The 27,944-nt window shown below is 38.9% G+C and overlaps 1 protein-coding gene across 1 annotated transcript; it reads left to right on the top strand.

Moving 5' to 3' along the window:
* Positions 1 to 826: 826 nt before the first annotated feature.
* On the top strand, positions 827 to 25,329 carry GPN1 (GPN-loop GTPase 1). The gene is made up of 14 exons (XM_044660988.1): positions 827 to 955; positions 1,086 to 1,179; positions 5,250 to 5,289; positions 6,015 to 6,081; positions 8,322 to 8,359; positions 10,313 to 10,391; positions 10,856 to 10,950; positions 13,350 to 13,395; positions 15,919 to 16,065; positions 17,925 to 18,007; positions 18,700 to 18,739; positions 20,142 to 20,232; positions 23,005 to 23,115; positions 24,636 to 25,329. Exons 1-14 carry the CDS (start codon positions 827 to 829, stop codon positions 24,719 to 24,721), a joined length of 1,146 nt encoding a protein of 381 aa, XP_044516923.1. The 3' UTR covers positions 24,722 to 25,329.
* Positions 25,330 to 27,944: the final 2,615 nt, after the last annotated feature.

Genomic DNA, 27,944 nt, shown 5'->3' with positions numbered 1-27,944 from the left:
CTGGCCGATAGGACCAAGCGCGTTTTAGCTGACAGACTCACGCGCGACTTAGGCGACAGACTCACGCGCGACTTAGGCGACAGGCTCCAGCGCGACTTCGCTGACGGGCTCAAGTTTAATTTATCATCCAATCTCTCCTGGTTCTCCATTGTCGACTGATTCAGAGTCTCATTACCTGTGCTCTCTAAAGCCTTCGGCTTTGAGGTAGACAGATCTAGAGACGCTATAAGCTTGGGCGCCGGAATAGGGATGGTTTGCTGGGAATCTGGCTTCGCCTCGGACTCTGCTCCATTCGCAGGTTGCGGTGCAGACTCCTTTTCTGGCCTCCATTCCTCCAAGGTCTGTAGCCCCCCTTTCATATTCGAGCCACTACGCCACGGCGATTTCCTAACTAGACTCTGGCTCTCTAAAGTCTTCTCTAACGACTTCTGGTGCTGGCTTGCCTTTCGTGGATGGGCAGTTGAAGCCTTCCGGGCCTGCGAGTCAGGAGACGGAGTCGCCAGAAACGACGCACGCTTTGATCTGGCTCCATTTTGCCTGCTCACAGATCGGCTTTTCTGTCCCTCTAAAACCATTTCTGGCGGCTTCTTGCACAGGCTCAGAGGGCAGGAAAAGGGACGGAAAAACGAAGTCTTACGTTTGGGTTGCGACTCTGGAGGGAAAGGAGAGCGCAAAGCCACCAAATCCTCCCAGGTCTTTGGCCCTGTCCCCAGCCCCGCCCCCAGCCCCGCCCCACTTTGCCTATCCCTAGTCGGAACTCTACTCGGTCCTCCTAAAGTCATTTCCGGCTCCGCCCTGCGCAGACTCATCTTTACGTTGGGGAAAGATGGATCCTTCTTCAGGACCTGAGGCTCGGGAGACTCCAGAGGGCCCTCATTCCCAGCCCCAACCTCGGCCTCCTGTGTGTCTCCTTGTACTGGGGATGGCTGGGTCTGGGAAAACGACCTTTGTACAGGTGTGGCGCAGAAGCGAGAGGCAGGAAAAAGCCCACATTTTAGGGGGCCGGGCTGGGGCTGACTCGGGAAGTAGGGGCAGGATGGCGGGACCTTCACCTTCCCCTTGTCTCCCGCCGCTTTCTTCCGCAGAGGCTCACGGGATACCTTCACGGCCTGGGCTCGCCGCCCTACGTGATCAACCTGGACCCCGCCGTGCACGAGGTCCCCTTTCCAGCCAACATTGGTGAGTGCGCGTGCACGGGCCAGAAGTTACCCGCGGCATTGGGAGCCCTGAGAAATGGTGACTCGAGTACTGTAGGCCCGTGTTCTCTTGCATCTCGACCACTTTTGTGCAGTCTTCAGAGGCCCACCTTGCCCCATCCCTCCCTTTTTCCTGCCCAGCAGCCCTGTTTGCTTAGGTGAACGTGATTAACGTTATTTGCCAATATTTGAGAAATTAAGGCGACACAGGTCAGCTTTGGCACTATGCAACACCATGCAAACAGGATAAAAAGGTAAAAGCTCCTCAAAAGGAATTTACAGTCTTAAGTGAGATGACAGCATGGAAAAAAATTATGTGCCAATACAAATATGTGTAGAATTGATTTTAAACTGGTGAAGCCATTTAACTCAAAAATAAACATTGAGATAGTCTAAGAGACTCAAAACTCTCTTAAGAATTGGAAGAAATCTGGTCTGTCTAGCACTATGAGGGCCATAACAGTTTTATTTTTATGCATGGAAGACCTTTAATGCTTGTTGATTGATCTAATTCTACAGTCAATCACACATCTGACAACGAAATCACTCATTCATTACTACCAACTATAATATACCTGACACGTGCTCAGTCACTCATCTTGTCCCTCATGAAGGCTCTCTAGTGATTAGGAATCTTCTCCAGGCCAGCGCACCTCATTACATTTTTGTACAGTTTAATTGTGCCTACTTAAAGAACATCTTTTTCTAGACTACATGACTTACACTTCCAGCTCTAAATCTGTGATCCCAAGTTGTTGATTCTAAGGATTGCATGGGTTTGTATTTTAGGGCTTTGTGATCCTCAAGCCATAGTTTTATTCTACTTCTAACCCTTTCTAGTAACCTTAAATTATATTGGTATTTATTATAAGATGCCTGTAAATTGGAGGGAAATCTTTAAGCTGAGATACTGATTTTAGCTTGTGACAGTGAAAAATTTGTGCTGAAAGGTTGTTTAATCTCTTATTCCAAGATTAATTTAATTCATTTGTTAAATGATTTGCTAGGGGAGAAGCAAAGTGGAGTCTGAATTCAGTGCTTGAAGCAGCTGTAATGTGGTTGAGTTGCAGAAGTTATAACCTTCATTTGTACAAGGAATTTTCTTTATCTCAGAATTCTATCAATGAGACCACAGTTCCAGTCCTACTATTCTGATCCGGGTGAGCACCTAGGAAACAAAAATGGAATGTTTTTTGTCCTTAAGGACCTTAGGTTCTATTGTATTCAAAGCTGGTTGGTTCCCCCCCCCCCATTCTTTATATAACCACTGTGGGTTAACTCTTTGACACCCAAGTTTAATGGTGAGTGTTCACATGCCATAGGTCATAGCAACTTTTAACCTAATCTGTTTCCAGAGGCAGAACAATAAAATGAATCTGAAGTTTCTTAAATATATATTTCTCATGAAATAAGGATCAAGTAGAAATGGGTTCATTTTCTAATTGGATCATGCCTAAAAGCTTCCCCCCCCCCCAAGAACTCCTCTCACAAGTGTTTATTGAAAGGCTCATTCAGAATTTGTTTCAAATCTTGTGAGAGTGGCTCAAGACTGCATCTGGAGGAGGCAGCTGGGTAGCTCAGTGGATTGAGAGCCAGGCCTAGAGACAGGAGGTCCTAGGTTCAAATTTGGCCTCAGACACTTCCCAGCTATGTGACCCTGGGCAAGTCACTTGACCCCCATTGCCCACCCTTACCACTCTTCCACCTAGGAGCCAATACACAGAAGTTAAGGGTTTAAAAAAAAAAAAGACTGCATCTGGAATATTGTAGGTAATTCTTTGTGCAGTCTTTTGAGAAGATCATTGATTGGGATATATTCAGAGAAGGGCAAACTGGATGAAGAGGCAGACTTTTGAGACCTTGCGATATATATATCATGTAGAGGAAATATTTGATCTTAGAAGCTAAAAGCATTGCAACTCAGATTTATTTGGTATGTTAAGGTTTACAAATAGTTTTCCTTTCAACAGCCTAGAGGCAGTGTGATATAATGAATAAGGCATTGGACTTGGAATTGGGGAGTCCTGAGTTCAAATCCTGCCTCAGATACTTTATAATTGTATGACCCTGAGTAGGTCACCTAACAACCTCTGTGACCCAATTCCTTCATCCGTAAAATGAGAGGGTAGAGCTTATGGTCCCTAGGACTTCTTCCTGCTCTAACTCTTATGATCCTTTGATCTCCCTGTATTGTGTACATAATAAAAGTATTAGCCCTATTGTACAGATAAAGCTTAGAAAAGTTCTTTCCCAGAGTTACAGCTGGGAAATAGCAGAACATGGTTCAAACCTAGGTCTCTGACATCCAAGTCCAAGGTTCTTCCTATTAGTTCATGTGCTACTTTTCCAACATGGAGCAGTGAGTGAAAGTATCAGAAAAGTAAATTTTTGTGGACAGCTGGGTAGCTCAGTAGATTGAGAGCTAGACCTAGAGATGAGAGGTCCTAGGTTCAAATCTGGCCTCAGACACTTCCCAGCTGTCAATAGTATTGACTCCCAAGACAGAAGGTATGGGTTTAAAAAAAAAAAAAGTAAATTTTTGACTTGCCATAATTCATTTCAAGTGAATAGGCATGGGGGCAGCTGGGTAGCTCAGTGGATTGAGAGTCAGGCCTAGAGACAGGAGGTCCCAAGTTCATATCCGGCCTCAGACACTTCCCAGCTGTGTGACCCTAGGCAAGTCACTTGACCCCCATTGCTCACCCTTGCCACTCTTCCACCAAGGAGCCAATACACAGAAGATAAGGGTTTAAAAAAAATTTAAAAAAAAAATCAAATCAAGTGAATAGGCATTTATTTTATATTTTTAAAACCCATACCTTCTGTCTTAGAATCAATACTATTTATTGATTCCAAGGCAGAATAGCAGTAAGGTCCAGGCTTGCCCAGGGCAGCGACAAAGCCAGGAGGTGTCAGGTCAGATTCGAACCCAGGACCTCTTATCTCCAATCCACTGAGCCACTTAGCTGTCCCCTGAGCAAGGATTTATTAAGTTCTAACTGTATTCCTGGCACTGTGCTAAGTTCTGAGAATAGAAATATAGGTAGAAAGAGAGATAGTCCCTGCCCTCAAGGAGGTTCCATTCTAATATGGAAAGACACGGACTAAAAGGAAGCTGAGGAGTTGTGAGAAAGAAAAGAAAGCTGAGTGCACTGTGTAGAAAACATTTTAGAGAGTTGGGATGGATTGGAATGAGGAATGAATATGATTACTTGGACATTTATTTAAAATGGAAGTTCTAGTGTGTGAAGGTTTATAAGTAGCTCTCTATATAATGCCCCTGGGGCAAGAAGGTATTGTAGGGAGTTCTGGGGTCCAATCCTGCCTTGGGTACTTTCTAGCCCTATGACCTTGGGCAAGTCCCAATCCCATTGGGCTTAATAGCCTCTAAGGTCCCTTAAGGAAAAGTGGTCTAACAATGAGAGCTTGTGGAGAAGTAGGATTGATTGTTACAAGAGTTCATGGATTTCTCATCCCTGTAGGTTTTCAGGTGGAACTTGTATGACCACTCCTCAGGGATTCAGAGGAGGAGGTTCCTCTTTGGCAATTCATGATTAGATGAGTTTTGAAGTCCCTTCTAGTTTTGTGAGGGATGTAGCCCTCATGATGTGGGAGAGGCCATCCTACTGCTCCAAACACCCTCTTCTTAGAGAGTTGTAATCTAAGGGGATTAACACGTATACACACAAACATGACGTTTACCTTTGTGCAGAAAGAGAACTAGCATGAGAGGTTGGTCCAAGAGAAAATTGTCTAGAATATCCTAGAAGTCTGACTTATAGTTGCCAACAACAGTTGATAGGCTGAATTTACCCTTTTTGTTCTTTCTTCATGTAGTACTGTTTTTCCACTCATTCTATTTCCACATTCTTACTTTCTGATGTGGAACACATAGGAAATAGCCATAAGGACAAATTCTGATGGTGAGGAAGAAATTCTTCACTTAAAACAAAATAGAGATTACTTTATTGTGCAACACTTTTGCTCTAACGTGGTATATTCTAAAAGCCTAAGGTATCTCCTAAATGTTGATCTGCTTATTTTTTTTTTTAGATATTCGGGACACAGTGAAGTATAAGGAAGTCATGAAACAGTATCCTTTTCCATTTCTACTTTAGTATTTTCTAACTCCTGTTTGGTTGCTTTCTGGCTACATTTTTAACTTTAGAAGACTTTGAAGTATATGACAAATTCTAGCCCAAACATGTGACTGCAGTGAAGTAACTTAAATTTTTTTTAAAGGAGAAAAATGTGCAGGTAAGTCTGGGAAAGATACTATTGCTAATATAGAAGCCTTTCTTAACATAAATCTAAATTTGTTTTTTTTGTTTTTGTTTTTTTAAAACCCTTACCTTCTGTCTTGGAGTCAATACTGTGTGTTGGCTCCAAGGCAGAAGAGTGGTAAGGGTAGGCAATGGGGGTCAAGTGACTTGCCCAGGGTCACACAGCTGGGAAGTGTCTGAGGCCAGATTTGAACCTAGGACATCCTGTCTCTAGGCCTGGTTCTCAATCCACTGAGCTACCCAGCTGCCCCCATAAATCTAAATTTGTAATAAATAACCTTTTAAAATTTGGAAGATTTTAAGAAGAGACCTTTCCTTCCTTATAAAATAAAGATTGAAAGACATAACCATTCACATTGAGTTTTTCTGAGTGTTTTGTTGATATGTTAATTTGGGGATTGGAGGTTGGAGTTGCAGTTTTTCAAAGCCTACCTCTCACATTAATGCCAAGAGTGATGTTTGTGTGTGGGGTACACTAGATATGAACTCTATGAAATCCCTTGTAAACATTTGAATTCCTAAACTTTGTGTCTAGATATGGACTTGGACCCAATGGTGGCATAGTGACCTCCCTTAATCTCTTTGCTACCAGATTTGATCAGGTATGTATATTTTATAGAACAGTACGATGTGGATCTTATTGGCATGGGTTTGATCACTTTAGGAAGAAAAGGGCTGAATAAATCAGTACTTAATGTAGAAAATGTCAACACATTATTTAGGATGCCCTAATTGAGTAAACCTACAAGGGAAGATTCCTGTGGTAGAAAAGAACTTTGGACTCAAGAGTCAGAAGAGTTGGTTCTAGTCCCACCTCTGCTTCTTTATAGCCAAATAGTCTTAGGTAGGCCACTTAACTTTTCTGTGTCTGTTTGCTTATCTTTCTCTTTTTCTTTAAAATATTGTCTATCCTTCATACTTCACAAGGGCTATTGTGTTAATAAGATGAGATTATATATGTGAAAACACTTGGGAAGAAAGTATGAAACATATCAATTACTGTTATTTTTTTGCATTTAATAATATTTTTATAGTTATAAAGCCAGAAATTCAGGGTTCTATTTCTATTTTGTTACTGACATGCATTCTGATATTTCCTTGGTAGCCACATTGTGGGTGGAAGAAGAATGTTTATTAATATAAAAGTCTTCTTTAACCATTTAGCCTTTTGAAATCACTTTCTATGGAAAGTTATAATCATTAATCTATTAGTAGTTCTCTCATTCTTGTAAGGCAGATTTAAACTTTCTCTATTTTACATATTGCTCACATAACTTGATCAAAGTCAGTCATGAATGAGATTTTTTTTATCTTGGTTTCTCATCTCTGAACCTAAATCATTGCATTGTATTCCTACCATGTTGTTACCTCACAGTAGATAGAGCATAAGACTTAACATAAAGAAGGCCTAAATTCAAGCCCTGCCATAGCAACTTAGGGGCTGTGTGATTCCGTTGGTTAATCTTTCTCAGCCTCAGTTTCTTCATCTTTAAAATGGGGGTAATAATAATATCCCTTATCTTGTTGTGACTATGTAAATCATTTGCAAATCTTCAAGTGCTACATAAATGTTGGCTATTATTTTTAGTTAAATATTGATTTTGGATTCATAGCTGCTCTCTTTGTGGTGGCAAAAAATTCGAAAATGAAGGGGTGTCTCTAAATTGGGGAATGGCTGAACAAATTGCAGTATATGATAGTGATAGAATACTATTGTATTATAAGGAGTGGTGATCTGGAGGCTTTCTGTATGAACTGGGAGAACCTCAGTGAATTTATGGAGAGTGAAATGAGCAGAACCAGAAGAACATTGTACACAGAAAGTAAAGCATTGTGGAACAATTCAATGTAATGAACTTTGCTATTAGTAGCAATGCAACAAGCCAGGACACTCCTGAAGGACTTATGTAAAAGAATGCCATTCACATTAAGAGAAAGAACTATGGAAGTAGAAAAGCGAAAGCAAAACATATGACATCATTTATCACATGTATATATGGGTATATGATTTGGGATTTAGGTATTTAAAAATCGCTCTATAGCAGAAATGAATAATATGGAAATAGGTGTCAAGTGATAACTTTTGTACAACCCAGTAGAATTGTTTGTTGGCTCTGAGAGAGGGGAGGGAAAGAAAATGAATCATGTAAACATGGAAAAATATTTTAAAATAAAAATAAATAAATATTGATTTGGGGGAACATGGTACAGAGAAAAGAGCTCTGAACTGAGTGTTGACCTAAGTTCATATTTTACCTTCAACATCAGTTGTGTTACTGTGGGTAAGTCATGCTGCCTTTTGAACCTCGGAATCCTGTAAAGTGAGATAATGCCTGTATCTACCTTATAGGTTTGTCATGAGGATCAAATGAGATAACATAGACTGTTTTTATAAACCTGGAAGTATTTAGAGTATTTTTTTCTAAATCAGTTTGGATCTTTGTATGATTTATTATGAGAACAGAAGGATATGAAATGGGAGAAGTAATTGGGATGTATAGCATCCTGAAATTAAAAAAAAAAAATCCCTCCTCTTCCATCTTAGAATTAATAGTAAGTTATTGATTCTAAGCAGAAAAGTGGCAAGGGCTAGGCAATTGGGGTTCATTGACTTGCCCAGGGTCATAAGCTAGGAAGTGAATGAGGCCAAATTTGAACCCAGGTCCTCCTGATTCCAGCCTGGTGCTCTGTCCACAGTGCCACCTAGCTGCCTCAGCACCCTGAAATTAATGAATGTACTTTCAAGTTTGGAGTCTTTTTGTGTGCTGCTGCTTGTCTTGGGAGAGTTTCTGACCTATGGATGTACCAAAGACCTTCAAGAACCAATTCTCTTTCCTTTTAGGTCATGAAGTTTATTGAGAAGTCTCAGAACATGTCACAGTGAGTAACTAAATTAACAAGTATTTTTTGAACACTTTTATGTGCCTAGTATGGGTGCTCAGTGTACTGAGTGCTATAGAATATATATAAGAAATCTATGGCTTTGGTTTAAGGCAGATTAGACTTACTCATATGAAATAAGTAAAAATGTACAATGAGGGAGCTGTATAAAACCATATGTAGAAAACCATTAAACTGGATATCCTCAAATAACTCCTAAGTTCTTTAAGAAAGTCTCTGGGTCACTGATGGGAAGAAAGTCTTAGACTGGAAATTTTGCCTGGCTTCAATAATTTGCTTCCTAGACTTCTCTCTTGGGAAACCTGCCCCTCCCTGCTTTGGAGTAACATTGCTTATGTCATTTTTTTCCTCAGCAGTCTTTTTGGAAGCATCCTTTCCTCCTACGTTTTTAGACATAATTCTCACATAGCTCAAAAAGAGAGAATGCTAATTTTATTAAAAACTCTTTGGGTGGGGGCAGCTGGGTAGCTCAGTGGATTGAGAACCAGGCCTAGAGACAGGATGTCCTAGGTTCAAATCTGGCCTCAGATACTTTCCAGCTGTGTGACCCTGGGCAAGTCACTTGACCCCATTGCCTACCCTTACCACTCTTCTGCCTTGGAGCCAATACACAGTATTAACTCTAAGACGGAAGGTAAGGGTTTAAAAAAAAACAACAAACTTTTTGGGTAATAATTTTGCCCAGGAAGAGAACTATGAAGGTTTTGTACAGTCTTTTTTATTTAAATATTAGCTACTGTGGCAGCTAGGTGACACTGGGGATAGAGTGATGGGTGGAAGCTTCATCTTCCTGAGTTCAAATCTAGCCTCAAGAGGCTTATTAGCTATGTGACCCTGGGCAAGTCACTTAACTCTGTTTGCCTCAGTTCCTCATCTGTAAAAATGAGCTGGAGAAGGAAATGTCAAACCATTCCAGTATCTTTGCTAAGAAAACTCTAAATGAGGTCACAGATAGTCGGGCACAACTGAAATGAATCAACAAAAACAAATTATTGCCTGAGATAGTAGCTCATCTCCAGTGTTTATCTGAACCAGGGGAACCAGTGGTCTGAACCACTGACATCAAACCCAAATAAAAAAAGAGTATTGACTTAGAAAACCACAAATTTACGTTGTCTGTTTTATTGTATTTCTCTTTATTTTGTTAAACATTTCCCCTGGGACTTTTGTGGCACGCTATTGCGTTCCCCATAGCTCTGCTCTGTCAGACATATTTACTATGAGCAGTGGAGTTCTTGGTTTTGAATATTGGAGCTCAAGTCAGGAAAGTGGAGAGAAACATTTGCTGTTAGCTTTGTCATTCTATCCTGATTTCAGATTTAGAGACATTTACTAAAGAAAATTAAAGGCACTTCATAGGAACTACAAAGTCATCACCTGGCTAAAGTTATATTTCTAAAAAATTAGTCCTGCTTTTCTAACCATACGGTGCTTAAGCAGTTCTAGGATGTTAGCTCTGGATAGATCCTGCCATAGAGCATTTCAGAATCCCTGGCAACTTTCATTGTTTGTCCTTTGAAAAGTCAACTTTTCTCCTTGAACTATCTCCTTTATGATCTTCAGTTTAATCTACTGTCTCAAATATCCATTTCCAAGGACAATGGTTTTTTTTATATTATTGCCCTTGGCTTGTGAAATAATGTATTATTATATTTAGATGATGACACATTATTTATCTTTGTCCAATTATAGATACAAAGATGACTTTGGGAGTATGTTTTTGTGTCCTTATTGAATGTTAATTGGACATAATCAGCCATAATCCAATAGGAAGACAAAAATATACCCAAATCTTTGATGCTATATTAAATTGAAAGGTTTCAGATTTTAGGAGTGGACAGAATTGTGTGATGGAATAGTTTTCTGTACAGTGGCTGATGAAATCCTTCATGCAGAATATTTAATACATAGTAATATTTATTCTTAAAACAGGTATGTCTTGATAGATACACCTGGACAGATTGAGGTCTTCACTTGGTCAGCTTCTGGTACAATTATTACCGAAGCCTTGGTAAGTTTTATTTGTACCCTGTGATTGAGAGATCACTGTTGGGGAGTGATTTAGAGTGATAAAACCCCCATTTTCGTTTCATTTTAACAAAAACTATGCTCCACCTATATGTCAGACCCTGTGCTAGACAAGGTAAACACAAAAACCTAGAGTCCCTGCTCTCAAATGAAAGCTTTGCATCTGTTGAGGGGAAGGTTGGAATAAAGCATTTGCCTAGACAAGTTAATCAAGAGACTGAGAAGGGAACCAGCCCTGAACTCCTAGGGAGAAGTGAAGAGATCAGAAGGGCTTACTGGAAAACCCTGCAGCTGAGCTGAGTTTCAGATTCATAACCTGTCTCTTAAGAAATGGAACAATGGCAGTCCCAAGGATGGGGCATCTTTTGCTTGGAAAGGTAGCAGAGTGATTTAGGGTCAAGCAGTAGTTATCCCTCTGACAAGGCTTTGGCTCACCTTTTTCTTCAGGCATCCTCCTTTCCAACAATTGTCATTTATGTGATGGATACATCTAGAAGCACCAATCCTGTTACCTTCATGTCCAACATGCTGTATGCATGCAGGTAAGGCATCTGGAAGGGCCAGGGCCACCTCTGCATATGCTCTCTTATTGTTTTAAGAAGATTCTTTGTCGAAGCTTCTTGTCCCTAGGAATTCCCTCAGTTGAACTCCTCAACTTGGTACTTATGAAAGAGGTCCCATCCTTCACATCATAGGAGTATCATGAAGAAGGACCTTTGTTCAGTTTCATTCTGCTGAATAGATATTCACTTTGTGTCTGAGACTGTTTTGCTATCACAGTAATAAATGAGTTTGCAAAGTTAATAATGATCAGAGGCAACAGGGCCTAGCCACTGCTTTGACTAAATTCAAGTATAGGTAGTAGAGAAGGAAAGAGAACTTGATGGGTTTTGACAAGTACATTAAGATCTTTGAGGCAAGAGGCCCAGCATGGACATTATCAAGAGAATTTGTGTTTGGGGTCATCTAGATTTTGTTTTTTTAATATAATTTTTATTTTATTTTAAAAAAATTTTCCCCATAGTTACATGATTCTTGTTCTCTCCCTCTTCTCTTCTCTCTACCTCCTCCCGGAGTTGACAAGCAATTCCATTGGGTTATACATGTGTTATCACTCAAAACCTATTTCCATAGCATTCATTTTTGTAATAGAGTAATCTTTTAAAACCAAAAACTCAAATCCTAAACCCATATATGATAAATCCTATGTTTTCTTCTGGATTTCTACTCCCACAATTATCTTTATTTTTAAATTTTATTTCTTTATTTTTTAATAACAAATTTCCACCTATCTTTTCCAAAGTTATATGATCCAGATTGTCTCCTTCCTTTTTCCCTGCCCCCTCCCAAAGCTGGCAAGCAATTCACTCTGGGTTATACATGTATTATCATGCAAAATATATTTCCATATTATTCATTTTTACAAGTGAATAATTTTATAAAACCAAAACCCCCAAACATATACCCAAATAAATAAGTAATAAATGTTTTCATCTGCATTTCTACTCAAACAGTTTTTTCTCTGGAGGTGGAGAGCATTCTTTGTCATAAGTCCCTCAGAATTGTCTTGGATCATTGTATTGCTGTTAGTAGCTAAGTTTTATCACATTTGATCATTTCACAATATTGCTGTTACTGTGTCTAATGTTTTCTTGGTTTTGCTTATTTCACTCTATATCAGTTCATCTATATTTTTCCAGCTCTTTCTGAAATCATTCTGTTCATCATTCCTTACAGTACAATAGTATTCTATCACTATCATATACCACAATTTGTTCAGCCATTCTCCTATTGATGGACATCCCCTCAGTTTCCAATTCTTTACCACCACAAAAAAAGCAACTATAAATATTTTTGTACAAAGGTCCTTTCCCATTTTTTATTTTCTCTTTGGGATACAGACTTTATAGTAGTATTATTGGATCAAAGGGTGCTGCTTTATTTTATTGTCCTTTGAGCATAATTCCAAATTACCTTCCAGAATGGTTGGATCAGTTCACAATTCCACCAGCATTACATTAATGTTGTTTGGGGACTTAGCTCTTGAGAACTTCATTTTTTGCCTTTCGTTTTAATATAGCAAGTCAAACTTGGTTGCCATAGAAACTTGGTTACTAGGAGGAGTAGAATTTTTAAAAATGATAGGTATATTCTCTCTTTATTCCATAGCCCCTTCCTCCACAGTGAGCTTGGCCTCCCCCTGCCACCCTGATGCTTCTCTTTTAATCCTCACCTGCCTGTTACAAGAAAAACAGTTCATCAAAAAAAAAAAACCAAAACTAGCAAACCCAGCAGCTGCATTGGGATCTAGAAGGCTTTTTGTTAAGTGCTTATTGATTGTTTAAATGTAACATTATGAACCCATAGTATACAACTTTGGTCAAGGGGAAGGAAATATATGAAAACATCCTCCCTTTACAGCTGACATTGGTCATTCTAGCAGTGGTGTTTTCACTTCTAATTCTAGGGGTGTGAAATAACCTCTAGACATGAGCATTAATTAATAACTTTGTATTCATTTGCAAATTAACAATATCAAAATCCGTCATCACCATATTAAAGAAGATAGAGCCTTTAATTAGTATTTTTTTTTTTTTTTTTTTTAATTTTTTAAACCCTTAACTTTTGTGCATTGACTTATAGGTGGAAGAGTGGTAAGGGTAGGCAATGGGGGTCAAGTGACTTGCCCAGGGTCACACAGCCGGGAAGTGTCTGAGGCCGGATCTGAACCTAGGACCTCCCGTCTCTAGGCCCGGCTCTCAATCCACTGAGCTACCCAGCTGCCCCCTAATTAGTATTTTTTTTAGTGGGGAAGGGAGTTACATTTTCCTCCTAGAGGGAAGAAATGTTTATCATTCTGAACTAATAGTCCTTGGATGCTGAACATATACTTTACCTGGATGCTACTTATTACTTATTGGTGTTTGATTCTTTTTTTCAGTATCCTGTATAAAACTAAATTGCCTTTCATTGTGGTCATGAATAAGGTAGGTATCCCTCAACATTTTGGGGCCTGGGTACAGAACTGAGAGGTAGTAAATGTGGGGTCTAGGTCTAACCTTTCTGTTGTCTGTGTGAATGTTAGCATTTTACCTCTTTGGTTTCAGTTTCCTTATCTGGTAGAGGACTGGATTGTTTCATAAATGCTGTCAAGCTGTAAAAATGAGTGATGATATTCAGTGTCTAAGCTGCCTTAAGTTTGGCCTCCTTTTTAATACTTTCTTATTGAGGGAGACTTGGTGGGTAAGAAGGATTACGTTAGGTTATAGAGAACAGGTAGATTCAGTAATCTGCATTGCCAAAAAAGGAGGCTAGGCTATGAGATCTCTTTAGGAAAAGGATCAGTCTGTCTAAGAAGTCTACCTCAGGATGACTGAAGAAGCTCTTCTGGACAGAACAGAACATACACAAGTTAAGGAGGAGGTACTAATGTTTGTGGTAAAATATCTGTGGTAGGAGATGGGATTGGTAAGGAGACACAAGAGATCACTTGACTGGAGAGGGCAAAATCATTTTGTAACCTGGGAGGAGGAATTTTTTGCTGTGGACCCAGAAGCTATTTGCTGCAGCCGAGAGAATGGAGGAAATAGGGATTCAGCAACTATAGATTGTAGTTCAGTAATGCTTGGTTTTGATCATCTGTTGATCTGATAAGGTGGGTTAGAGAGGAGGAAAAAAAGAATTTGCATGGTTTATTGGGTCCGAACATAATTTCTAAAAAACAAATGAAACTTGAAAAAACTTGACTTGCTAGTCAAAATGAATGCTAACATTCACTAGTCTTGAACATATGTGCTAGTAACTAGGGATGTTTGGCATTTACATTGTAAATTGTCTGCTTTTTGCATCTACTTATGACTTTCCCTGCTATTGTATCTTCTAACTGGGGCAAAAAAAATGGTTAAAATTTAATGGCAAGGTATGATATTTGCATATAATAAGTATTCAGAGGAAGTACTTAGAGATCATTTTAGCTTAGATTATTAGGGATGTCTTCAGTTCAGCAAACATTTTTTTTAAGATCCTGTTATTAGATACTATCTTTTAATGGATGTGATGTAAAGAGAGAGTATATTCTTCCATCTCAGAGGTAAAATGGTGTGGGGTAAAGAGCCAGAAAAGTAAAGAACTTTCTGCATGGAGAGGAAGTAGACTAGTATGTCTCGCTTGGAAATTTCACAGAGTTATGATGGAGGGAGTTGGCATTGAGTCCATTTATGAAAGTCCTTGTACTTGATCCTGTGGGAAGCAGGGACCTGTTAAAGGTTGTTAAGCATGAAATGAAAAGCTTTGTAGGTTTTTGAGCAGGGAGGTGATATAAGTGAATTTAAAAGCATTTATTAAGCATTTACTACTACATGCCAAGCACTGTGCTGAAATTGGGGGCTAGGGAAACAAAGGAGCAAGCCAGTTCCTGCCCTCAGGAAGTTTTCATTTAAATAGGGGAAGACCAAAGATATGAGGGAGTGGCCAGAGGAGTCACTGAGATGCCTGTAGTCTCAGTGGGAATTGGAGTTTTGACATGATTACTTTTTCCAGAAGTAGTAAGAGGAGGGGATTCTAGGAGTCTGTGTCCAGCTAAAATATTGAAGGCTCTCTCAGCCCTAGTGAAGTGGATGAAGTATTTGATTGTAGGTAAAGATACATGTTTACAGATCTCTTTTCATGCCAGAGATTCGGGGCCTGGCGTTTTTATTTAATTTTCTTTTTTCACAAGGGAAAACTTAGTCTGTGGTATGAGGGACAAGTTTCCAGAAATGATTGTGATGAAAAGGCAAATGTCATGAGTGAAATCTATATTAAAAGAATAAATTACTTTAGGTCTATCCAACTAGGATAGATTAGGGTAGTAGAGAAACTAACCAGAGGCAAGGTGAGCAATTAATTATAAGATATTCTAGTTGTAAAGGTATGTGGTAATAAAGGCTTGAACTTAAGAGTTAATGGCCATGAAAAGGGAAAAGGGATAAATTCAAAACATTTTTTAAAAAAATCCACTGTAGCTTGTGGCTGAACATCTGTGAAAAGGCAATGGAGGAGCCAGAGGTGACTCAACATTCTGCTGCCTGATTTCCTGGAAGAAATCAGGCAAAAATCTTTTAGCAGCTGGCTGTTGAACTTGGAATTATGTATACTGAAGTTGAATTGACAACAGTTTTAATGCCTTGGTAAACTTTTCAACTTAATGCTTATCTGATATTTAGGTATAGGATTTCCATTTCTTTAAATGTTTAATTTTGCTTTTGTGCTCATATGAACCATTGTTTTTGTTGTTGTCATTGTCATCAGCAGCAGTATTTTTTTTAACTCCTTACTTTCTGTTTTAGAATCAATTCTCTGTATTGGTTCCAAGGCAGAAGAGTATTTAAAGCTAGGTGATTTGGGTTAAGTGACTTGTTCAAGGTCACAGCTAGGAAGTGTCTGAGTTCTTGTTGTCATTTTCCATTTACCTGCCTTATGAACTATGTCCTCAATTCTGAAACCCAGTCTATTTTTTCTGCCTAATACAGACTGACATCATTGATCATAGCTTTGCAGTGGAATGGATGCAGGATTTTGAGACTTTCCAAGATGCCTTAAATCAAGAAACTACATACGTCAGTAATCTGACTCGTTCTATGAGTCTGGTATTGGATGAGTTTTACAGTTCACTCAGAGTAAGTTTTCACCTTCACTTTCTTTCATCTCTTAAATGACCTGGATAATCTATGAAAGGGCCATCTTTGATTTAAACCTGATTCAGAAAAGAACAAAAGTGTGAGAGGTTTCAGCTGTTTTCTTTGGCTGAATAGGTCAAATAAAAAAATAACTTTGAAAAAAGCTTGGGTGGTAAACTAAATTTTTGCTCTGATTCTTTGTTAAGTAAAACTGTTAAAATAAGAGCATAATTTATTTAACATTTTACAGTAGGAAAAACAAGAATATAACATGCAAATTAGGAAACATTTAAAGGAATATAAACATACCGCTATCTATACATTCAACTGTTTTTGCCAGCTGCTTAACTAAAACTTGGCTTTCCTTTCTACATTAAGGAAGACTTGTAAACTTTCTACCCAGGATGTTAGCCTGGATCTTATCATAGTAACCCTTTGATAGTAGTAGAGTAAAAGTGGGAAATACTTGGTTGGCCTTTCAAATAGCTATTCCTGATCAATCAATAAATAGGCACAGATTAAGTGTAACAAAGATAGACCCAAGTAAAACAGGGCTTGCCCTTAAAAAGCTTAGATACTCCAAGAAAACATCGTACACAGTAATAGTAATCTTTTATGATGAATGATGTGAGTTAGTTATTCTCAGCAATACAGGGATCAAAGACAATCTCCTCAAGGGCTCATTGATTAAAAAATGCTGTCTCTCTCTGGAGAAAGAACTGATGGAGGCTGAATACAGACTAAAACATGTTACATTTCACTTCCTTTTTTTGCTGTTGTTCTTATTTTGTTTTTATTCAAATTCTCTTCTCCAACATGACTACAAACATGTGGAAAAATGTTTTATGTGATTGCACATGTAAAATCTATATCAGATTGTTTACTCTCAGGAAAAGAAGAGAATTTGGGATTCAAAATTAAAAAACAGTGTTGTTTTTTAAACTTAGGTTCCCTCAGAGAGGTAACATAAAACTGTCTAAAATATTACAAAATTAATTCAAGGTGATTTTTTTTTAAGGGAAAAGAGCCATAGCTGGTATAGTCAGAAAATTTTTTATGCAGAAGGTAGTGCTTGAGTTGAATCTTAGAGAACTCTAAGAACTATTAGAGATTCTGAGGGTCAGAGGTGAGGACATTAAGTACAATATAGGTCCTGCTGACAAGGAACTTAAAAATCTAGGCAGGTAAAGTGCTATGAGAGAAGAGAAGAGTACTATTTTAGGATTTAGAAGAGGGACTCATTGCTTCCTGGTGAGGTGGGATGGGGAAATCAGGAAAACCTAATTGAGGCAGTTGTATGCCACCTGGCCTTAGAAGAATGTATCTGCTTGATAGGCAAGAGGAGCACACATTTGTGGTGAATGAAGAGTGCAGTTGGTGGATTACAGTAGTAGGTTTATGAAAAGAAGTTATATCAAATCAGTCACTCCTCCTTGCTTGCTTTCTTATTATTCTCTCATTTCTGTATTCCTAAAAATGTCTTTTTGCCAAACTGCTGTATGCTTCTGGGGGAGGGTATGGTGTGTGATTTTTTAAAAAATCTTTCTGCTTGAGGCCTTTTAAAGGGACTAAATCCTCTTTCCCTTGAACATTAAAAAACAAAAAGTATTTTAACAAAACAACATAAAGAGAATATTTTAAAGTTTACAATTAAAATTTTTTTTCAAACATTTTATTGTTTTCTCCCTCCTATTTCTCCCCTTCACCTATTGGAAAAAGTAAAACAATATCCTTGCAACAAGTATGTATATTAAGCAAAACAAATTCTCATTTGGCTATGTTAAAAAATGAGGAGCTACAGTTTTTAAAGCCAAGTTTTTTCAGTGGTTGCTCATAGGATTCTGGGATGCTTTTGGCAGGTGGTGGGGGTATCTGCTGTCTTGGGCACAGGCTTAGAAGAACTCTTTGTGCAAGTCACCAGTGCCACAGAAGAATATGAAAGGTAAGAAGTCAAGATGTTGTTGATGACATTGGGACCCATGCTTCTGGGATGAGGTTTAGGCTAAACATTCAGGTTTTCTTCCATTTTTGCATTTGATTCATGTTACATACATGTATCGGGTCTCCTTCCATTGACTGGGTGACATCTGACTTTTTAACAGAAGTAGGACACCTACAACCTGTAAACATGTTTATTCCACAGAAAAACTCTCTTCCCTCCCTATCCCCTTTGCCCAGCACTTATATATGTCCACTTACCCGTACTGGGTGGCACTGGTCTCCTATTTGGTTAGATTTGCCTGTTTCTGACACATTCTTGATTCTTCAGACAAGGACTTTTTATTACATTCAACCTGCTTAGTATTCAAGCCCATCACAATTCCATGTCAAGATTTCTGAACCTAGTAGACATCTATTGTTCACCTTAAGCTTCCTCCTAATGTTCAACTCTTCAACCAAGCAGATCTTTTCAACAAGAATTATTTACACTTGCTAGTTTCATTGGCAGTTTAGTTGCTTTGTAGTTTTGCTTATTAGTAGGTATCTTACTGACCTGTTGGAGGTTTAGGCAGATCCCTTTATTTAACTACATTTGGTCATAATGGTCCCTTTAGTGATGGGAGTTGTAGGTACTTGGCCTAGGACAGATTACTGTTGAGGAAAGACATTTAAAAAGGCATTTTCTCTTTCTAGGGAGTATCGCCCTGAATATGAGCGTCTGAAGAAAACACTGGTAAGAAAGAGAACTGCCTGTTCTCTTCACAGGCTTTTTTTCATGGATACATTCCAAGACACTTTTGGAAGCCTGTTCTTTTCATTTAAATGTGTTTATTCACCATCTTGTAGCTTTTCTTCTTACAGAAAGAATAGTGAAGTGTCATCTTACAGTTTTCAAAGCATTTTCCTCCCAGCTGGGCTGAGGAGGTGGTGAAATGTATGTCTACTTACTCATCTTTCTCAGAGGTCATGGGCTTTGCTGGGGTCACAAAGCCACATGAACCTGGTCTTTGGGTTCACCACCAAATCTTCTCTTCCCTACATCTTAACATCTCAAGTTCTGATTTCTTAATTCACATTTGAAAATTGGGCTTCTTTGTGGTATTTTAAACAATAAATTCAGTTCACTAAACATTGATCACCCACTCAGTGTAAGGCACAATTGGGATTATAGAGATAAAAAATAACTCCTATCCTCAGGAACCTCACATCCTTTTGGAGGGATAGTAAATATACATGTACAAATATTATAAAGGGAACAGAGAAAAGAGGACAGGAAGAAGAGACAAGAGATATCAAAGTGTTCTAGGAATATTTGAGGAAGGAGAGATTGGGGATTGAAGGGAGAGGCTATGTGGAGGAGATGGCCCTTCTGTTGAGCCTTGAAGGACAATAAAGAATCTGATAAAGGTGTATCTCAAGAGACAGAGTAGAACAGTAGATGGAGTGCTTGAATCTGGCTTCATAAACCTGTGATTGTGAGTCACAACATTTTTCAGCCTTAATTTCCTTATCTCTAAAATGAGGCTAATAGCACCTACCACATAGCACTTTGTGTAGAGTTCTGCTTTTCCTTTTTGAGAATATACCTTCTCTCTTCCTGTCCTCCACACTGAAGTTTGCTCTCCTGACTGTGAGATTGCGACTTCTGCTATAGAATTTCCTGTCTTAGAAATCTCTTAGAGTAGGAAAAGCACCAACTCAAATGCCAAGAAAGTCACTTGATGACCTTAAAAGATCCTCTTCAGAACTAAATTTACTTAGTACATGTAGCCCAGGACATAGTTTGTGCAGGCGAAGATGCCAGTCACTAGCTTCCATCCACATGCCTGTTCATAAAGTAAGATTCTGGATTGGATCTAAAACTAGTATCTCCAAGTTGGTCCTTTGTCTTTGAACTTTTGACCACTTATATTTGAAAGGAATTTCATTTCCCTGCCTATGAGATGTACCTATTTTACTTAGTTCCAGTTATAGCCCTTTATGAACCCCTGGTTTTTGGGGTCCCTTCTTTTCTCTTTCCTTTTCATCCAAATCCTTTCTTTCTGAATCTTTCCATTGCTATTAACTTCTTTTCAGAAGACTAGTAGCAGGGATTTTCTTTTCCATGGTGTTTTTTTTCCCCTTCATTTGTATAGGCCCATGCACAGAGCCAGCATCAAAAAGAGCAACTAGACCGTCTTCGAAAGGACATGGGGCCTGTGGCCTTGGATCCTGCAGCTGCCACAGGTACCTGAGAGTCTGTTAGAGCTGGGGAACACCATACTTTCCTCCATTAGGAAGGAATACACTAATGATCTGTGGGGCAGAAGAGAGTCTCTGATAGGTTGATATGTGTGACAGATTTATGAAGCCTCCTCTTTAGCTAGTTTTTGTTTCATGTTGCTAATTTTGGGATCTTCCTTCAAATAAGGGACTTATTGTGTTATATTGAATCTCTGGAGGCTTGAAGTTCATTCAATGATTGACAGATAAGTCAGTTGGATAGAATGTTCCCAGAGAGTCAGGAGGGGCAGTTGAGAACCCTGAGCAGAAGTTCTGGGTCTTTTACCTGTGCTGAGGCTAGAGATTGGTGTGGATCCTGGTCTTGGAGTGAGAGAGTTGCAAACACTACTCTGCAAGCTCTTCCTGTCCTTGATATACCGTTATCAACCTGTACCTGACCACCACCTTGGTGTCTACTGCCCCTAGATATTGGGAGTTTCATCATCTAGTTATCTAGGCTTCCCAGGGCCCAGGAGGGATCCGGGAAGTGGGCAGGAGACGAAGAAGAGGGTGGAAAGGGTGGATATATCTCAACTGTTAAGGCTAAGATCTATAGAAGAAGAAGCTGAAGATTTCCCAGAAGTTTACCTACTCTGGTTTAGTCCTGGCCAGGCTGAACCAGAGGGAAGCTAACATTGATTATTCATTTGCCAACAGTGAGAGTTTCATTAGTAACAATTAAAGTAGGGTCTCCTATACCTTAGTCCTTTACCCTTATCCTTCTTATTAATATATATAAAGTACTTTCCTAAATTGTTTTCCAAAGCTCATTTGGGAAGGGAGACAATGCAGTCAGAATATCAACGTTATCCCAGCTGAATAGCCCAATTAATATATCAATTAACCCCAGGTGGGTCCTGAAGGGATAAACCTCTTTGACCTGAAGGATCCTGCCTGGGCAACTGTTATAAAGGAGAAGTGTCATCTTGTCCTCTCTGCACATCATTTCTATTACCTCAAATAGATACAAGTGACCTCCTTTAAATATAACAATTGGTACAGTGACTTTGGGATCTGCTTGAAGTTATTGCCCTTCACTTTTTTATTTTTATTTTTTTTAAACCCTTAACTTCTGTATATTGGCTCATAGGTAGAAGGCTGGTAAGGGTGGGCAGTGGGGGTCAAGTGACTTGCCCAGGGTCACGCAGCTGGGAAGTGTCTGAGGCCGGATTTGAACCTAGGACCTCCTGTCTCTAGGCCTGACTCTCAATCAGGCCTACCTGATTGAGCTACCCAGCTGCCCCTGCCCTTCACTTTTAGTGTTCATGATTCATGCGTTTTAGTAGCTCAGTGGACTTAAGTTAGAAATTATTGTTTTTTTTTTTTTTAACCCTTATCCTCTTGTCTTAGAATCCATACTAAGTATCTTTTCAAAGGGAGAAAAGCAGTAAGGGCTAGGCAATTGGGATTAAATGACTTGCCCAGGGTCATATAACTTGGAAGTATCTGAGGCCAGGTTTGAACCCACATCCTCTTGAATCCAAGTCTTGTGCTCTTTATCTACTGTACTACAGTAGCTGCCTTTTTATGAACATTTTTATTGTTTAAATAAGATTTGGGTTTTATTAGTATCTTTTTTTTATGCCATAGTCATTTCTATATATGATCCCTTTCCCTTCTCCCATATAATTCTCTCACATAACTAAGAAAAACAATTAGACAGAATAGAACAGCTATGTTTGGCAGCACATGTAACCTTCTTCTCACGCCCCCTCTTCTATTTAGAAGAGGGTAATGTGCTTCATCATTTGTCTTAGAGGCCGAGAATTGGTCACCTTCATTTCATCTGAGTTCAGGTGTCTTAGTCCTAGTTTTCATTTTAGTATTGAAGTCACTTATTCCTCCTGGTTCTGGTTTCTTTGTTCATGTAAGTTTTTTAATCCTTTCATATATTCATCATATCTTGTGGTGAAATACTATTCCATTTCATTGACATACCAAATTTCATTGATTTCCCTGCCAGTGGTCACTTAGTTTGTTTCTAGTTTTTTTTGGATTTCACATCACATTTTTGGTGTTTTGGGGACCTTTTTGTCTTTGATCTCTTTGGGGTGGAGTATAGGCCCATTAGTAAGATCTCTGGGTCAAAAGTTATTAACAGCGTAAGTGACTTTCTCAGATAATTCCAGATTCTTTTCTAGAAGGTTTAGATCATCATGTAATGCATTAGCATGTTCATCTTTCACTGCCACACCAACAGTGACCATTTTAGGTCTTTATAAGTTTGGTGCATAGGAGCTGGAATCTGTCTCTTTGTTGGTTTTTCACAGATCCTTTATAATTGATATAAAACTCTAAAGGGTTAGGTTTCCATCCCAAATGACTACTGGAACCCTAACCTGAAATATGGCCTTGGCTAACATCTGGATAAAATGGTGGCTGCTCAGGTTGAGGCCTCAGGGTGGAGGGGAAGGTTATATACCAGATGAGATAAAACAAATGGGCCCAAGGTTTCATTCCGTTTTAATAAGATTCTGTCTTTTTTCTGTCAATTTTAATTTTACTCCTTTTAGCCTTGCTTATTCCTAAAGCAGCTGGCACTTTAGTCCCTTCCCTCCCTTTATGATCAAGGCCTTCATTTAGTCTTTATTTAATAGGGCAGGTAACTCTTTGAGGTCTCCCAATTTCTCAAATTAATTATTTTTCTTTAAGAAGCTACTGAGCAGTTATACTTGCTGAGAAATACATAGGAGTTGTTTTTGCAGCAAGTTAACGATATTTGTGTTTCCTTTGTAGACAGTTCAGCTTCTGCAGTGACGCCTTCTGATCTGATTCTTACACGAGGTACAGCAGATGAGGAAGAAGAGGATGAAGAAGATAGTGATACAGATGATATTGACCATAAAGGTGAGAGAAAACAATTGCACTGAAGGCAACAAACTAGAATGTTTTTGTAGAGATAGAGAGCTGCTTCCACTGGGAGCTGTCTACCCAGGAAACTTGTATTTTGGAATTACAGGTATCCCTTCCATGTTGTGACTTTCCCCCTCACAGTTTTGTTATATTACAGATTAGCATAAGAAATTAAATGGGAACTTTGGGAGAAGATTTGCAGAGCCCTCAGATAAACACAAAAGCCAGAAAATGAGAAGTCCTGGCTTCAAATCTGGCCTCAGATACTTCCCAGCTGTGTGACCCTGGGCAAGTTACTTAACCCCCATTGCCTAGCCCTTACCAGTCTTCTGCATTGGAACCAATACGCAGTATTGATTCCAAGACAGAAGGTGTAAGGGTTTAAAAAAATAAATACGGTTAAAATAAGTAAAAAGTTAAAGTTTGCAAAAGAATGTGAAAGCCAGCAAATGACGCAGAAAGGCTAGAAATGTAGAAGTATTTTAACACTGACCTACCTATATAGCCTGTGGTCAAATACTTAACCTAAATTTTACAATAAGGTACCATAAAACCTTGTAAAAGGAAAAGAAAAAATTTAGACTTCTTCTGTGGTACAAAGGGAAGACCAATAAATCTTAATTGGATTTTCCAGATATGGAGGCACTGAGTCCCTAACTACTTGGAATGTGGAAAGGGATACCTGTATTTTAGAGTAAAATTCCTACTTTCTAATGCATGTCATCAGTAGCCAAGGAGATCAGAGATGGTATCAGTTATAGCATTGATTCCCAAAGTGGGCGCCACCACCCCCTGGTAGGTACTGTAGTGATCCAGGGGGTTGGTGATGGCTGCGGGTGCATTTATCTTTCCTATTAATTGCTATTAAAATTTTTAAAAAATTAATTTCCAGGGGGCTAAGTAATATTTTTTCTGAAAAGGGGGCAGTAGGCCAAAAAAGTTTGGGAACCACTGGGTTATAGTAACAGAAAATTGCTTCTTAAAGACTTTTTGCTGCCCTTGGGTAGTTCAATAATTCTGTTTAAACTTCAAGACTTTTTTTAGTCTGATATCATTTTAGAGCCCCCTAGAATTGCTTTGAAGGGGGGAAAGAGCAGAGGAGACTCATTTTGGCTTATACACAGCTGGATTATTCACTATAGTAGAAACCTAAGTGTTAACAGGATATGAAGGATGATTTATTTTTAAAACCCTTGAGAGTTTAACTTGGTTAGAAGGAGTTCATGAGTTGTGAACCAAATCCGCCTTTTTGCCTTAACTCCTCTAATGCTCACATGCTGACCTGACTTCCCAAAATCTCAGCAATATCAATTGGCAAAGCCTTCCTTACATGTTTTGTACTACATGTATTTGTAAAGGTCTCACAGAGCTTCCTGGTTGGATAAAGAGATTAGCCAGATTTTATTGGAACAAAGTATCTTTCCTATTGAGTACAATGAGAACAGTTCCTATCCATGTAGCTAATTATTAGTAATTAGAAAATTTATAATTTTCACTATTTTTTTCCTTTCCAGTTACAGAAGAAAGCCATGAAGAACCAGCTTTCAAGAATTTTATGCAGGAATCGGTGACATGGTACAGGAACAGAAGCAATGAATAAATAAGTAAACAGGAGGAGAGAGATATTAGGGGACTGTACTTGGGTTATTTAAAATCCTGAGTCCCAGAGTTCTGCATGAAGGAGCTGCTGTTGTCTTCTACTGGTTTTGACCTTAAAGATGAGACCTTTTGGTCTTAATGTTAGGGAGATTTGGTGATCAGGCAAATGTGTTCTTACTCCTGGAACCTAGAAGAGAAAAACTGGATTCCTTTTCACCTTTCCAAAGCCCTCTGGATAGAAAGCTTATAATGTTGCAGCCCTGAGACTTTGTTATCTTTTTGTCATGTTAAAGTCAAGTATCTGCTGCTATTGAGTAGAAATTGAGAGCTGGAACTCAATGATCCTTTGCATCTCCTTTGGGAGGCTGGTTCTACAGCCTATACTTCTCCCTTTCTTGTCTATGCCCTTGAACTGCATGAACCCCTTTCTCTGTGTGACAAACAGAGCTGAGGGTGATTCCTCATGAGCCAGGAATGGCAACATCTTCTCTGGTCAGTGTCAGTGCTAGAACCTGTCTAGTATTATGTTGTTTATAGGACCTCAAGCCTGTTGGAGGAAAATATGAATGCTCTGCTTTGTGTTGGAATGTCGATAAATAATTTATTTAACTTTGTAAGCCTATGTGTCATGATTTGAAATGAGTAAGAAATTACTTAGGTTTCAGGATTCCCTATAAGCAGACTTCTTCCTCATTCTGAATGAAGAATTAAGCCTACATGTCTATAGTCTAGTCTTAGATATTGTTTTTTTTTAATTTACCATGAAAAGTGTAGGGATTGAATTTATGGTTAGACTAAATATAAGAGAAAGTGGTCACCGATGTTAAAAATTAATACAGCTGAAGTCAAAATGACTTTTTAGCAGTTTTATTTACAAAAAGAGGGAAAGAGTGAAAGTAGAGAAATGTGAAAGAGGGTAGAGTAAGAAGTCTAGCTTATCACCCTAAATGTTGTTCCAGCCTCTGGCTCAACCCACACAGGGCTCGTTAACCCCTCAGCTGGAGAACTTGGTGGTGAATTAAGCAAGGGCTCAACCCATGTGTCCTCCTCCAAGAAGGGAAGACCTCTCCGGAACTAAACTCTCCTGAAGCCAGGAAAGGAGGGTCAGCTTTTTTCACTCACCCAATTTGAAGTCCAAAGGGAGAAGATCAAAGATCTTACCAGAAACAGTTCAAGTGCCAGAGTCCCGGGTCCAAGTGAAGCCGAGACTGAAGTCCCAAAGGAGAAGATCCTCCAACCTGAAAATTCAGGATAGACCTCTTGGACAGGAAGTTCATCATCTTTTATAGTCCTTTTTTTACATTACTTCCTGTCCCTTCCTCCACTTTACAGGGACCAATTGTAGTCTTTAAATTTACTTAGCACTGCCCAAGGGGCAGTCAGTTGCTTCTGAAGGTGTATCTCATTTTAGTAAGTGGTTTGTGAACCTCCCCTACTTAATGTTAAGTAGGAATGTCTTCACTTTTGGTTGATTAAATTTAAAAGTAGGCAAGGGGAGAGTCAATCCCATCTTCAAAAAATAATAGGTTATTTTCTGCTCATGATACTTTTGAATCAGTGTCCACATTTTTTTGGAGACTAGCATAAACCCCTTCTCCCCATTCCCTCCCACTCTAAGCCAGCTGCTCTATTTATTTTAAGAACCTTTACTTTCTGTCTTAAAATCAATACTAAGTATAAGTCAGAAGTTAAGTGCCCGTCCAAGGTCACACAGTTAAGAAGTGTCTGAGGCCATATTTGAACCCAGGTCCTCCCAAACATTTATTTTATATATACACGTGCAGGGATATTATTTGCCCTGTCTTAGAGCCCAAAGGATCAAAGGATATCATGTGTATATGCCTTTTCTTTACCTTACTCAAACCACTGGACTTCATCGGTATAGAAATACATTTATTTATGTTTTAGGCAATTGTAAAGAGCACTTTTCACTGGCCTGAAATCCCTATTCTTCCTAAAGTGAAATGATAAAAAATTGAACTTTTATGTATTACTAAATTCTACAGGGATTCTAGGTGATTATATTATAGCTAGATGTATATTATAAGAGTTGTAAATAAGGACAGCATGTTTATCTAATGGAAAGAGAATACAAAGATCTCAAGTGTAGTGTTAAGTCATGACAAATCAGTAACAGTCTCTAGGATTCCAGAGGGAGAAAATGAGAGAAATGAGAGTGAGCACCACTTGAGGAAGGACATTCGTATAAGGTCTGTCTGGATACTAGTTAAGCAACTGCCTGTCTATCAGGGAGAAGTTTGACTCTAAGGCCAGTTCTTTTATCAACCGTATCATTAATAAGGTATGAGCTTAAGAAGGATGGGGACTGAGGAAAGGCTCCTGGATTTGACAAGTCAATCTTTGGTAACCTTGGAGAGATTGATTTCAATAGGTGAGGTCAGGAGGTAGATTGTAAGGGGTTATGAAATGAGTGAAGAGAAAGCCAAGAATTAACATATAATATTGCTTCCCTTCAGGGTCATGAAAGGAGGAAGCAAATTTAAGTGGAGAGTTGGGACTGTAGGAGTAATTTATGGAAGAAAATGAAACTACCAGTTTAACTTTCCCTTCACCTTGCTGATAGTGTAGTGTTTTGTTAAGAATGGTGGTTGGAAGTAATATGGAATTAGGTCTTAATGATACATGTAAAACTCAGCGGAATTGTGCGTCAGCTAAGGGAGGTTAGGGAGGTTTGGGGAGAGGGAAAGAACATGAAACATGTAACTGGGAAAATATTAAAAATTAAAATATAATCGAAAAACAAAACAACAACAACAAAAAAGAATGGTGATTGACCCAGTGGAATTGCTTGCTGACTCCAGGAGTGGGGAGAGAAAGAATGTGAATCATGTAACCATGGAAAAATATTCTAAATTAATCAATTAAAAATTATTGTTGAAAAAAGAATGGTGGTCGGAGGGGCAGCTAGGTGACTCAATGAATAGAGAGCCAGGCCTAGAACAGTAGGTCCTGGGTTCAAATCTGATCTCAGAGATTTAACTGTGTGATCTTGGACAAGTCACATAACCCCATTTTCTAGTCCTTGCCACTCTTCTGCCTTGGAACCAGTATCGACAGTATTGATTTTAAGAGAGAAGACAAGGTTTCGAATTTTACAATTAAAAAAAAAATAGAATGGTGGTCTGAGAGTCTGGCAGGTTTGCTATGCCAGGAGCTAGGCAGGACCTCGGAGGTCAATCTACTCCAATTCCCTTGATTTATAT

The sequence above is a fragment of the Gracilinanus agilis genome, chromosome 2, assembly GCF_016433145.1.
Source record: "Gracilinanus agilis isolate LMUSP501 chromosome 2, AgileGrace, whole genome shotgun sequence".
Classification (NCBI taxonomy): domain Eukaryota; kingdom Metazoa; phylum Chordata; class Mammalia; order Didelphimorphia; family Didelphidae; genus Gracilinanus; species Gracilinanus agilis.
Note: the sequence above shows the minus strand (reverse complement) of the source record. Positions and strands in the feature narration are given on the sequence as shown.

Excerpts from the sequence above, each read along its gene's own strand:
- GPN1 (XM_044660988.1), top strand. The coding sequence starts at position 827 with ATGGATCCTTCTTCAGGACCTGAGGCTCGGGAGACTCCAGAGGGCCCT. Across the intron at positions 16,066-17,924 it reads AGTTTTACAGTTCACTCAGA|GTGGTGGGGGTATCTGCTGT; the intron begins GTAAGTTTTCAC and ends TGCTTTTGGCAG. Across the intron at positions 23,116-24,635 it reads AGATGATATTGACCATAAAG|TTACAGAAGAAAGCCATGAA; the intron begins GTGAGAGAAAAC and ends TTTCCTTTCCAG.